The sequence below is a fragment of the Cervus elaphus genome, chromosome 29, assembly GCF_910594005.1.
Source record: "Cervus elaphus chromosome 29, mCerEla1.1, whole genome shotgun sequence".
NCBI lineage: Eukaryota > Metazoa > Chordata > Mammalia > Artiodactyla > Cervidae > Cervus > Cervus elaphus.
Window position 1 is genome coordinate 22,802,361 of NC_057843.1, and position 13,965 is coordinate 22,816,325.

Genomic DNA, 13,965 nt, shown 5'->3' on the forward strand with positions numbered 1-13,965 from the left:
TTTTCCTACATCACAGAGTGCCTCTTTCCTGATCTCCACCCTGAACTCCTACCAAGCATGTGTTGGAGATCAGGGACTGCAGTGGGTAGTAACTTCATTCAGGTAGAACCAGATGCAGAGTGTTGTTTTAGTTGTCATCTTATAGGAGAAATGTCAGAGCTAAAATGGCTGGAAATTGTTAGATATTTTTCTTTTGTTCTTAAACTCACGAGAAAAGTCAAGAGTTTAAAATACAAAGATACCAAGGGCTAGCTCTTATAGGGTTAATAAAATTATTTTACTATATTTCATTGAAGAAAGTGTGAAAGTGTTAGTCAACAGTCATGTCTGACTCTTTGCAACTCCATGGACTATAGCTCTCCAGGCTTCTCTGTCCATGAAATTTTCCAGGGAAGAATATTGGAGTTGATTGCCATTCCCTTCACCAGTGAATATTCCCTACCTTGGGATCAAACCCACGTCTCCTGCATTGCAGACAGATTCTTTACCATCAAAACCATCAGGGAAGCCCATATTTCATTGAAGAAATCACTCATAAAATCTTAGATCTACCACCTCGAGGCTTGTGGGATCTCATTTTTCATAGCAGGGACTAAATCCAGGTCACAGTGTGAAAGCGCCAGATCCTGACCAGTAGGAAAATCCCACTCATTTTTTTTTTTTCAATTACCAGAAAAATCTATTCCCCTTTATATACTTAATAGCAATTTTGTCTATTTTGGTTAGACCTTAAAGAGATTTCTCTAGACTTAAGACCACCTCTCTTATTGCCCTACAAAGCCATAAACAGTGATGTTTGGCATTTGCAAGTGATTTAAGGGCTTTTGTCATCTCATTCTCCTCCTTCAATTTACTTTGTTGGTTTCCCAGCAACATGTTCATTTGAACCCTTCACTCTTTTTAATGGGATTGTTCACACAAATCATTGTAAAGCTCCTTAGATGTACCTTTGTATTTGGTACATTGGGAATAGTTCAATGCTCCAGACTGATGTTTCTCTCCAGTTGTATAAATGATGTCATCCAAATAGGGTTAATGAGAGGACTGCATTAATATTTTAAAGAGCTTAAAATGGCAAGTCCATTAGTAGCAAACAAAATTCAGTTATTACTTTTTAATATTATGATTACTATTACCCAGATTAACATAAGGATCTTTGGAATCATCTGATTCCCTTTTGTTTAGTTCTAGCTTTCAGAAAGCATGTTCTCATTGTTGAGTGGGTTTATCACCAGGACAGATGCTCAGCAAGGCTGGTCTCCACGATCTTGCCAGAGAGGGTTAGTGGTATACCAACTGAGGTTCTGCTTGTCAGTTTCTTATGAGCTGATGGGTGTGACTTCTTCCTTCTCTCCTGAAACTGATCTTACATGGATTAAATGAAAGAAAAATGAGGTAACTGATCTTGCAAAGCAAAGGGCAGTCAACTGGCCCAGAACTTTTCCTTTGTTGAGTTTCTGGCAGAAGCAGCTGTGTCCCACACTTTCTGTTGTTCATACTGGCCTCACCCTTCCCCTCTGCCTCAGCTTGTCCCCAGCTGTGCTGCACTGAAGTTTGCTAACTCAGAATACGTCACTGTGTCAGGGGAAAGCCACTTCCCTTCTCTCGTATTCATGATACTCAGATTTACATTTGTTTTCTTTTTGCCCACAAAACTCATCTCGAAGTTTACTTTCTAGGAAAGTTGCAAAGAAAAACGAAATCCCCTAAAATCTTGAAAATGATAGAGATACAGCCCCTCTGGCTTTCTTCACTTCCTTTTATGGTTCTCACCTCATCATGAATTAGGACTAGAGCAGGAGCAGTGAGACTAATCTTGTCCAGTATGTCAATATAAATTAAAAGAACTTGAACTGAAGACTCACCCATGAGCAAAGAAAGAAGGCTATTTCTCCCTGACTGAGTAGCGTGAGTCTCACTGCCCTGCATTCTCAGAGGAAGACAGAGACAGGAACAAAGAAGCCCAGTGGAATCAACTGACTGAATGAACAACCGAAGCTCACTAGGTTCTGTGACATGAACTCCGATGAGAGGCAGCAACACCACTGAATCTCACCCCTCAACTCAGAAACTCTGAACATCACACGGGTTCAAAAAATTAAGAGAGTAGAATGGTAAAATCTATACTTGTTAAATAAAAATTATCTCTCTACTAAAGGTGAAAAGGTGAAATAATTGCAGTTGGATAATTCCTCTGTCTACTTGCACAAACACACTTTAGCTCTCAGCACCTTAGAGCTACTGACACTTGGGACACCAGGGGACATGGGTCAGGAGAAGAGGGGTCACCACTGGGAACTCGGGTCCTTCACATAAACACTCCAGGGGAGAGGGTGGAGTCTCAGGAAGATGATTTACTTTCCCAACAAATAAACAAGCCCTCCACAGATAGGAGATTTTCAAGTCCTCAGGATGTGGTGAGCCTGCCCTCAGGGAGAGAGTCCAGCATGTGATCAAGGGGCTCTGTCACTCCCGAGGACAAGGTGTGGCTCCATTTGATCTCTCCCTTGTGAGTGAGGTGCTGCTGGGGAAATACAATTATCCTGGAATGAGAGTCTCCTCACCCATGTTCCCTGAGAAGAACCAGGATACTGGTGGGGGTATTGGCCCAATCTGTGGAGGAAAATAGGTCTCCAGGACGAAAATAGTGGAAAGAAAGGGCGATGTCTGTAATAGTCCTACGTTGTGGTTCCCTAAAACACAACTACAGGACCTGTAGGAACATGTTCTAGAAGGAGGAGAAACGTGGGAAGAGCTCATGGACTTGTAATAATCAAACTCTTTTCTAAATCAAACACTGAAGATAAACCATCTTCTGTTTCAAAGACTGTAATTGCCAGAGTAATCTGGTAAATCACTTATACATACAGAAACCATAGGGCTGAGGGAGCCTGGTTTCCTATGTAAAGTAATAGGGAAAAATAGAGCCTAAGATCAGGGCTACAGGTGTGTTCATGGACAAGAGGAGAGCAACATATATGCATGAGAGACAAAAGCTGTAATGTGTGTAATTACAAACATGCATCACTCCTGAGTTAAGAAAAAGCTCTTTCTCATATGACTGATAAATATCCATTTGGATGAGCATATAGGAAGTTATTGGGAAATACGCAAAATTAATAGTTTAGATTGATGACATTTTCTTTGATCATATTGTGAATACATAAATGAAAATCAAAAAAGGAAGTACAAGTGTACAGAAATGACTAGAAAATGAAAACTACCGTGTTCCCTATTTAATGGCCTTGCTTAGAAAGCATGGCATCAGAGAACCTACCTCCAGGTTCCACCAGACACCATCTCAGCCAGCCCTGCAGCAGCCTCATCTTCCCCATGGCCTTCGTGCTCTGTCTACTGATGGCCCTGGTGCTGGTCAGCTACGGCCCGGGAGGATCCCTGGGCTGTGACCTGTCTCAGAACCACGTGCTGGTTGGCAGGAAGACCCTCAGGCTCCTGGGCCAAATGAGGAGACTCTCCCCTCGCTTCTGTCTGCAGGACAGAATGGACTTCGCTTTCCCCCAGGAGATGGTGGAGGGCGGCCAGCTGCAGGAGGCCCAGGCCATCTCTGTGCTCCACGAGATGCTCCAGCAGAGCTTCAACCTCTTCCACACAGAGCGCTCCTCTGCTGCCTGGGACACCACCCTCCTGGAGCAGCTCCGCACTGGACTCCATCAGCAGCTGGACGACCTGGATGCCTGCCTGGGGCAGGTGATGGGAGAGGAAGACTCTGCCCTGGGAAGGATGGGCCCCACACTGGCCGTGAAGAGGTACTTCCAGGGCATCCATGTCTACCTGCAAGAGAAGGAATACAGCGCCTGCGCCTGGGAAATCGTCAGACTGGAAATCATGAGATCCTTCTCTTCATCAACCAGCTTGCAAGAAAGGTTAAGGATGATGGATGGAGACCTGAATTCACCTTGAGATGACTCACTGACTAAGATGCCTCATCAGCCTTGCACACCCACCTGTGGTCATTTCAGAAGACTCCAGTTTCTGCTTTAATCACAAAATTTATTAAATTAAGTCAACTAGTACTTTGTCAGTATTAGGAAGTAAATGTATTCAGCTTAAGGGGATTCAGTCCTAAGCAATGACTGCACTGAAGTTATTTATTATTTGCTTGCTTATTTATTTAGTTATATCTATTCTTTTATCTCCTCATATTTAATTTCTCATATAAAAGAATTTTTACACCATATTAAAATTTAGAAAATACATTTACACTTCTAGTTCATTACATTTGTAATTTCTTTTATTTATTAAATTGTTATCAAGGTGAATTTCTTAAGTTTTTACTGTTTTTATTTAGTTCCTAAGTCAGGTCCAACTCTTTTGTGACCCCATAGATTGCAGCTTGCCAGGCTTCCCTGTCCATGGGGTTTCCCAGGCAAGAATACTGGTGTGGGTTGCCATTCCCTTCTCCAGGTGATCTTCCCAACCCAGGGACCCAACACTCATCTCCCGAATGGACAGGTGCATCCTTAACCCACTGAGCCACGAGGGAAGCCTGTTTTCTACAGAGGCTCATGGAAATATTTGTAATCCAATCTCCTGCAGGGGCTATAACTCTCAGGGGTCTTATCTATCACATATCTATAGTTTATGATGAGGACTAACTCAGCAATCTATGTAAATCTATATGGTCAGTTAAATATGATTATTTCATAATTATTAGAATTATTAATTTTGTCAACCACATTCAGTTCAGTTCAGTTCATTTCAGTCACTCAGTTGTGGCCGACCCTTTGCGACCCCATGAATCACAGCATGCCAGGCCTCCCTGTCCATCACCAACTCCCGGAGTTTACTCAAACTCATGCCCATCGAGTGGGTGATGCCATCCAGCCATCTCATCCTCTGTCATCCCCTTCTCAATCACATTAGACTCTCAGAAATAATTTCCACTTGATAGTTTCATTTTGCTAATTATATAAACCAATCAGGATTATTTCTAAATTTGTAAACTGCTCAATTTATCTAGAAATTTGGAGATAGACAATAAACTAATGAAAATATAAAGTACTATAACAGTGAGGTATAGACAACAAAGGCACAATGTATGTTAGTAAAATAGGAAAATAAGTGATGGTTCAATACATGCAGTTTGCACAGATGTTTATGGTGTAGATAGGGAGGTGGGGCTTGGAATCTGACATATTAGGTTTTGAAACCTGGATTTGCCATATCCTTATTACAATGTTTCACTCAAATAAAGTCTTACCAGGTGGCTCTTGGAAATGAGAATATCTACAACTCAGTTTCAACTATGTTGGAAGGATTAATTACCCCTTTTAAGGGCTAAGGAATTTGTATTCGTGTCAACATCATTTTTTATAAAGACTGAAAGTCTGTGGAATTTGTCTGGTAGGTCCTTGGTAATCATGTTCACAGTAGCATTGTAACATTTAGTTAGTAATCAATTCAGGACTAAGGTGCCACAAAAAGTGACGGCAACATCAAGGAATGTGTTTTTATCCTCAAATAAATATCAAGAATGAAATATATTCTAATGAATCATTGCCACCAACACAACACGTTGGTACCTTCTTTTATCATGTTACAGACTTAATGTGTGTGTCTACCCAAAATTCATATATTGAAATGTACACCCACCATGTGATCATAGCAGAAGGTGAGATATTACAGAGATCATCAGGTTTAGATGAGGTTCAGTTCAGTTCAGTTCAGTTGCTCATTCGTGTCCGACTCTTTCTGATGCTATGGACTACAGCATGCCAGGCTTCCCTGTCCTTCACCAACTCCTGGAGCTTACGCAAACTCATGTCCATTGAGTCGTTGATGCCATCCAACCATCTCATCCTCTGTCATCCCCTTCTCTCCCCAACTTCAATCTTTCCAAGCATCAGGGTCTTTTCCAAGGAGTCAGTTCTTCACATCAGGTGGCCAAAGTATTGGAGTTTCAGCTTCAGTATCGGTCCTTCCAATGAATATTCAGGACTGATTTCCTTCAGGATGGACTGGTTGGATCTCCTTGCAGTCCAAGGGACTCTCAAGAGTCTTCCTCAACAACACAGTTCAAAAGCATCAATTCTTCAGTGCTCAGCTTTCTTTATAGTCCAAATTTCACATCCATACATGACCACTGGAAAAACCATAGCCTTGACTAGATGGACATTTGTTGGCAAAGTAATGTCTCTGCTTTTTAATATGCTATCTATCTTGGTCATAGCTTTTCTTCCAAGGAGGAAATGTCTTTTAATTTCATGGCCGCACTCACCATCTGCAGTGATTTTGGAGCCCTAAATAATAAAGCCTCTCACTCTTTCCATTGTTTCCCCATCTATTTGCCATGAAATGATGGGACCAGATGCCATGATCTTAGTTTTCTGAATGTTGAGCTTTAAGCCACATTTTTCACTCTCCACTTTCACTTTCATCAAGAGGTTCTTTAGTTCTTCGCTTTCTGCCGTAAGGGTGGTGTCATCTGAGTATCTGAGGTTATTGATACTTCTCCCGACAATCTTGATTCTAACTTGTGCTTCATCCAGTCCAGTATTTCTCATGATGTACTCTGCATATAAGTTAAATAAGCAGGGTGACAATATACAGCCTTGACATATTCCTTTTCCTATTTGGAACCAGTCTGTTATTCCATGTCCAGTTCTAACTGTTGCTTCTTGACCTGCATACAGATTTCTCAGGAAGCAGATCAGGTGGTTTGCTATTCCCATCTCTTGAAGAATTTTCCACAACTTGTTGTGATCTACACAGTCAAAGGCTTTAGCATAGTCAATAAAGTAGATGTTTTTCTGGAACTCTCACATTTTCAATGATCCAACGGATGTTGGCCATTTGATTTCTGGTTGCTCTGCCTTTTCTAAAAGCAGCTTGAACATCTGGAAGTACATGGTTCATGTACTGTTGAAGCCTGCCTTGGAGAATTCTGAGCAATACTTTGCTAGCGTGTGAGATGAGTGCAATTGTGTGGTAGTTTGAACATTCTTTGGCATTGTCTTTCTTTGGGATTGGGATGAAAACTGACCTTTTCCAGTCCTGTGGCCACTGCTGAGTTTTCCCAATTTGTTGGCATATTGAATACAGCACTTTAGCAGCAGCATCTTTTAAGATTTGAGGTAGCTCAACTGGAATTTCATCACCTACAGTAGCTTTGTTTGTAGCGATGTTTCCTAAGGCCCACTTGACTTCACATTCCAGGATGTCTGGCTCTAGGTGAGTGATCACACTATCATGGTTCTCTGGGTCATGAAGATCTTTTTTGTACAGTTCTTCTGTGTATTCTTGCCACCTCTTCTTAATATCTTCTGCTTCTGTTAGGTCCATACCATTTCTGTCCTTAATTGTGCCCATCTTTGCATGAAATGTTCCCTTGGTATCTCTAATTTTCTTCAAGAAATCTCCAGTCTTTCCCATTCTATTGCTTTCCTCTATTTCTTTGCATGATCACCAAGGAAGGCTTTCTTATCTCTCCTTGCTACTCTTTGGAACTCTGCATTCAGATGGGTGTATCTTTCCTTGTCGCCTTTGCCTTTCATTTCTCTTCTTTTCTCAGCTATTTGTAAGGCCTCCTCAGACAACCATTTTGCCTTTTTTGCATTTCTTTTTCTTGGGGATGGTGTTCATCACTGCCTCCTGTAGAAAGTCACGAACCTCCATTCATAGTTCTTCATACACTCTGCCTATCAGATCTAATCCCTTGAATCCATTTCTCACTTCCACTTTATAATCATAATGGATTTGATTTAGGTCATACATGAATGGTCTAGTGTTTTTCTACTTTCTTCAATTTAAGTCTGAATTTGGCAATAAGGAGTTCATGATCTGAGCCACAGTCAGCTCCCAGTCTTGTTTTTGCTGACTGTATAGAGCGTTTCCATCTTTGCCTACAAACAATGTAATCAATCTAATTTCACTATTGACCATCTGGTGATATCCATGTGTAGAGTCTTCTGTATTTCTGGAAGAGTGTGTTTGCTATGATCAGTGAGTTCTCTTGGCAAAACTCTATTAGCCTTTGCCCTGCTTCATTCTGGACTTCAAGGCCAAACCTGCCTGTTATTCCAGGTGTTTCTTGACTTCCTACTTTTGCATTCCAGTCCCATATAATGAAAAGGACATCTTTTTTGGTGTTAGTTCTAGAAGGTCTTGTAGGTCTTCATAGAACCGTTCAAGTTCAGCTTCTTCAGCATTACTGGTTGAGGCATAGGCTTGGATTGCTGTAATATTGAATGGTCTTCCTTGGAAATGAACAGAGGTCATTCTGTCGTTTGGGGGATTGCATCCAGGTACTGCATCTCGGACTCTTTTGTTGACTGTGATGGCTATTCCATTTCTTCTAAGGGATTCTTGCTCACAATAGTAGATATAATGGTCATCTGAGTCAAATTCACCCATTCCAGTCCATCTTAGTTCACTGATTCCTAAAATGTCAATGTTCCCTCTTGCCATCTCCTGTTTGACCACTTCTAATTTGCTCATCCACTTCCAATAGATGAGGTTATGAGGAGGGTTTCCTTAAGCATGGGATTATTCTCTTTACGAGACTCACAAGACACTTTGCTTCCTCTTTCCTCTCCACCATGGGAGGACAGAGAGAAGCTATCAGTTTGCAACCCAGAAGAGGGTTCTCACCAGAACCCTCTGCTGGTACCCTGAACTCACACTTCAGCCCCACCATTATGACAAATAAACGTCTATCACTGATGAGCCACCCAGTCTTTGGGACCTTGTTAGAGCAGCCTGAATTAAGGCATAGGGCATGGCAAATTTAGCTCCTGCAATACACTAGTTGAGGTTTTACGTAAATATTTCATGTTCAAAGCACACATGACAGAGAACAAATTGTCATGTGTAATTATTCTCAGTCCCCTTCTTAACAAAAGGAGCTGATAATCTGTGCTCACAAATAAAGACCATAGAGTCTGGATCAAACAGAGAAGAATGATGGCCCATCTTAAGGATATTAAAAGTATTTTGAGAGAAAAGAAACATCAAGAAATATGAGGCAATAGGAAAGAATGCTCTGCCTTCAGGTTCTTCCTAAGGGATAATGGAAAAAAATACTCAAAATAATTTTTTAAATTTTAATTTATTTTTTTTTTAATTTGTTTTTTTTTAAGGCATTTAATCTTTTAGCCAATTGTTCCCTATCCATGGCTTGGTCTAAATATTTGCATAAACCAATCTTTTAATCAGTAACAAGTCAGAGAGGGGGAAAGAAATTAACCAATTTGCTTAACTTCATATATCTGTGAAAGTCAGCAAATTTCAGCATCTAGACAATTAAAATATTTTCCCTTAATTCCTGAGTTTTCCTGCCAACTTGTTCAAGAAGAGATCTTTTGGTTCCATGTTCTAAATTCTTTTTCCTTTCTTTTCTTTTTATCCATGATAGGCCAAGAAGATTTTTTAAAATTTACTCTGCACAGGGATAAATATTCTTAAAACAGAAAATCACAGCTCCGCAGTCCTTGCCCTAGTGGTGGCCACCCTCTGACTCACCCCAGGGCATCCTGGACACCTTCCAGAGGTCCCATCACCACTGCCACGTTCCCTGTCTCTGAGCTGTCACTGGATCACACCAGAAAGGACCCGAATCTGTAAAATCGACCCAACTCGCTGACTCCGCACCTGACACCCCTCAGTAAGTGGAATCCTACCTGGAAAATAAAGCACAAAACTCTAGGGAAGGCTCGGAAAATGCAAGGTTCCATATTCCAGCAGAGAACACTGTCGCTGGCACGGCTATGACAAGGCTCCCTGTAAAAAAGAAAGGCTTTTTCCCCGACAGTAAGTCAGTATCAAGAGGCTCACTGAGGATGCTATGCCCTGGTTGTCTGCAGAGCCCAGAACTGCAAACTCTCCCAAGTGGGCATTTCCCAAAGGGACCCGAGAAAAAGACCTTCGCCCTCCTGCAGTTGCCTGGAGAAGCTTGCCATTCAGGGTTCAATGGAAGGAAATTTTACTGTTATTTTTGAGCCACTAAACCCTGTCTGACTCTGCGACCCTATGGACTGCAGCACACCAGGATTCCCTGTCCTTCATCATCTCCCGGAGTTTGCTCAAATTCATAGCCATTGAGTTAGTAATGCCATCCAACCGTCTCATCCTCTGTCGTCCCCTTCTCCTCCTGCCCTCAGTCTTTCCCAGCATCAGGGACTTTTCCAGTGAGTTGGCTCTGTACATCAGATAGCCAAAGTATAGTGCTTCCCTGGTAGCTCAGATGGTAAAGAATGTACCTGCAATGCGGGAGGCCCGAGTTTGATCCCTGGGTTGGGAAGACCCCTGGAGAAGGGAATGGCAACCTACTCCAGTATTCTTGCCTGGAGAACTCCATGGACAGAAGAGCAACTGGCTGGCTATAGTCCATGTGGTCGCAAAGATCAGACACGACTGAGCAACTAACACTTACTCATTTACTGGAGTTTCAGCTTCAGCGTCAGTCCTTCCAAAAGTATTCAGGTTTGATTTCGTGACTGGTTTAATCTCCCTCCTGACCAAAGGACTGTTAAGAGTCTTCTAAGGCAATGCAATTTGAAAGTAAAATTCTACTGCGCTCAGCTTTCTTTGTGGTCCAGCTCTCACAAGATCACTGGAAATACCATAGCTTTGACTATACAGACCTTTGTTGTCAAAGTGATGTCTATGCTTTTTAATACGCTTTCTAGTTTTGTCATAGCTTTTCTTCCAAGGAGCAAGTGTCTTTTAATTTTGTAGCTGAAGTCACTGCCCACAGTGATTTTGGAGACAAAGAAAAATAAACTTGTCCATTTCCACTTTTTCCCCATCTATTCGCCATAGATGTCATAAGCTTAGGTTTTTTTTTTCCTCTAAGCTTAGGTTTTTAAATGTTGAGTGTTATACCAGTCTTTCAGTCTCCTCAGCCTCATCAAGAGGCTCTTTAGTTCCTCTTCACTTTCTGCCACTGGAGTGATATCATGGTATTTTATTATTTATCCCTATCAAAGTTGTTAAGAATATCCATAAGCATGTCAAGAGAAAGAAATGTTGATAAAGCAGAGAAGAATATTGAGTATCCAGGGAATTAAAAATTGGTTTCTGATATGAAGGAAAGTTAAAAGTACCTAAAAATAAATAATAAGAAAATAATTTAAGATTTTCAATGAATTTGAGTTTTGAAAGATTTTTAAGTCTCTATAGGCATCACCGACTCGATGGGCATGAGTTTGAGTGAACTCTGGGAGTTGGTGATGGACAGGGAGCCCTGGCGTGCTGTGATTCATGGAGTCGAAAGGAGTTGGACATGACTGAGCAACTGAACTGAACTGATACTGTGGTATTATTATACATTTTAAATGAATTTCATATGAATATGTAGTTTGGTACATTACTATTTATATAAGTAAATATCCTCCATTAAAAGTCATTCTTCAAACTCATTCATAAAGTTAAATAAAATTCAACAGCTTTTGCATTTAATGTACACCTTTCATTTTCTGGCATTGTTAACCCGAGGGTGAATACAGCAAGTAAGTTTTGCACTTTCTTTTTCTATATATAAAGATACGCATGGAGTACAAAGACGGATCCACAGCATAACTGTGTTGTCAAAATTTCATGGTGGGGGTAATTAGGAAAAAAATATCTCAGAAGACTCTGTCGATAGTGGAAGGGGAGGCAATAGTGAAAACAACGTTTGCAAAATGCTGTCCTAACCCATTTGAAGAGTGCAGATTGAAAATCAAAAACAAAAGTAGAAAGCAAGAGGGAACTTTCAGAAAATGGAAACCATGGGCTCTGGGCTCCTATTTAAGACACAAGCCTGAAGGAAGGTCTTCAGGGAACCTAGAGAGCAGGTTCACAGAGTCACCCACCTCCCCAGGCCAGCAGCATCCCCAAGGTCCCCGATGGCCCCAGCCTGGTCCTTACTCCTGGCCCTGCTGCTGCTGCTCAGCTGCAACTCCATCTGCTCTCTGGGCTGCCACCTGCCTCACACCCACAGCCTGGCCAACAGGAGGGTCCTGATGCTCCTGCGACAACTGAGGAGGGTCTCCCCTTCCTCCTGCCTGCAGGACAGAAATGACTTCGCATTCCCCCAGGAGGCGCTGGGTGGCAGCCAGCTGCAGAGGGCTCAAGCCATCTCTGTGCTCCACGAGGTGACCCAGCACACCTTCCAGCTCTTCAGCACTCAGGGCTCGGCCGCTGCGTGGGACCAGAGCCTCCTGGACAAGCTCCGCACTGCACTGGATCAGCAGCTCACTGACCTGCAAGCCTGTCTGAGGCAGGAGCAGGGGCTGCAAGGGGCTCCCCTGCTCAAGGGGGACTCCAGCCTGGCTCTGAGGAAATACTTCCACAGAGTCACTCTCTATCTGCAAGAGAAGGGACACAGCTCTTGTGCCTGGGAGGTTGTCAGAGCAGAAGTCATGAGAGCCTTCTCTTCCTCAACAAACTTGCAGGAGAGATTCCGGAGGAAGGACTGACACACACCTGGTTCAACACGGAAATGATCCTCACAGACCAACAAGACCACATGCCTCCTGCACGGCCATGTGGAAGACTCTCATTTCTGCTGTCACCATACCCTGAACTGAATCAATTTGTGAAAGGTTTTCAGGAATATTAAAGGATATCATATTCTACTGTACAGGAACTAATCCCTCACAGATACTCAAGCTGATCTATCTACTTATTTATCTACATGAACATTTATCTATTTTAATATTTATTTATCTATTTATATTTACTCAAATTATTTTGTTCATATAATATGTATGTATACTTAAGGGAAAATACATATTCTGTATTTAATCAGCCTATAATTTTTTTATTCACTAAATTCTTACTATTAAAAAGCATCCTTTGCTTTTTTCTTTAAAAAAAAGAAACACCAAGCTGAATGCACAACTTGATTAATTTATTTCACAAGTCCTTGAACCATTTTTTAATATGCAGATTAGAATGAAAAATACACTTCCCTTAGCCAGGTTGTGTGTTGCCCTCAAGACCTAGATATAAACATAACTAACTCAATCATTTTTGTAACTTTGATTTTTTTCTTTGATTTTTTTAAAAAGGAAATTATATCAAATCAAAAATCAGTTAATTCATATTAAAATGTTAACTATTTTAAAAATAGGACTAATTAGTAGCAGAAATGAATATCAGTTAGCTTGAATTCTGCAATAAAAGGGAGAAAATTGGAATACTGCCAGCGGAATGTGGGCCAAGCTGTGAGAGGATATAAAAAGTTAACTACCATAGGTAATTAGTAAACATATCAGTGCAAATGTCCATTGAATATTGGAGATGGCAATTTACAAGCAATTCCATGAAATAGAAAGCATGGAACAGAAAAACTAATCAAATGGGAAAAGAGCATCAAATGAGAAAAGGACTTAAAATTGAGTCCTATGACCTCAACCTTAAAAGGGAGGGAACACCACAAAGGATTCTTGTCAAGGGAAAAAATACTGACAACATGACTGCCGAGAGTTCAGTTTCTTGGGTGGACTTACTGAGGATTATAGCCAAGAGGACAGACTCTCCTCAGCTCTGAGGAACTGCTCCAGGGTTTTAGAGGGGGTCAGTATATATATGTGATTGTGGTAAAGGGGTTACATGCCACCACTTGGTAGAAGGTGGCTGACAGTCAGTAGGAACACATATCTCCATGAATGATTTTAGTGCTCTTCTACCTATGAGAAGTTGCAAAAACTGTGTTCATAAATTTTTCTCAGGAAAATTATCTAACTCTCTGCTAGTCTGTTGTGTTGGTTTCCCAGAGCACAGAGTGCCTCTTTCTTGATCTCCACCCTGAACTTCTATCAGAGCCTGCTGGAGGCAAGGGAACGCAGTGGGTAGCGACTTCATTCCTGTGGAACAAGATGCCAAGTGACATTTTAGCTGTCATCTTGAAGGAGAAAAGTCAGAGTTCATGGGGCCAGAAATTAATGCTCTTCCTTTGTTCTTAAACTCACGAGAAAAGTCAAGAGTTTAAAACACAAAGATCCCAGGGGTAGCTCTTAT

The 13,965-nt window shown here is 41.5% G+C and overlaps 2 protein-coding genes across 2 annotated transcripts; both read left to right on the forward strand.

Moving 5' to 3' along the window:
* The first annotated feature begins 3,172 nt into the window (after positions 1 to 3,172).
* Positions 3,173 to 3,942, forward strand: LOC122686240 (interferon omega-1-like). Its single transcript, XM_043891415.1, has one exon. The coding sequence runs from the start codon at positions 3,259 to 3,261 to the stop codon at positions 3,919 to 3,921; it is 663 nt and encodes a 220-aa protein (XP_043747350.1). The 5' UTR covers positions 3,173 to 3,258; the 3' UTR covers positions 3,922 to 3,942.
* A 7,904-nt stretch (positions 3,943 to 11,846) lies between these two features.
* On the forward strand, positions 11,847 to 12,419 carry LOC122686243 (interferon alpha-1-like). Its single transcript, XM_043891417.1, has one exon. The coding sequence runs from the start codon at positions 11,847 to 11,849 to the stop codon at positions 12,417 to 12,419; it is 573 nt and encodes a 190-aa protein (XP_043747352.1).
* The last annotated feature ends 1,546 nt before the right edge of the window (positions 12,420 to 13,965 follow it).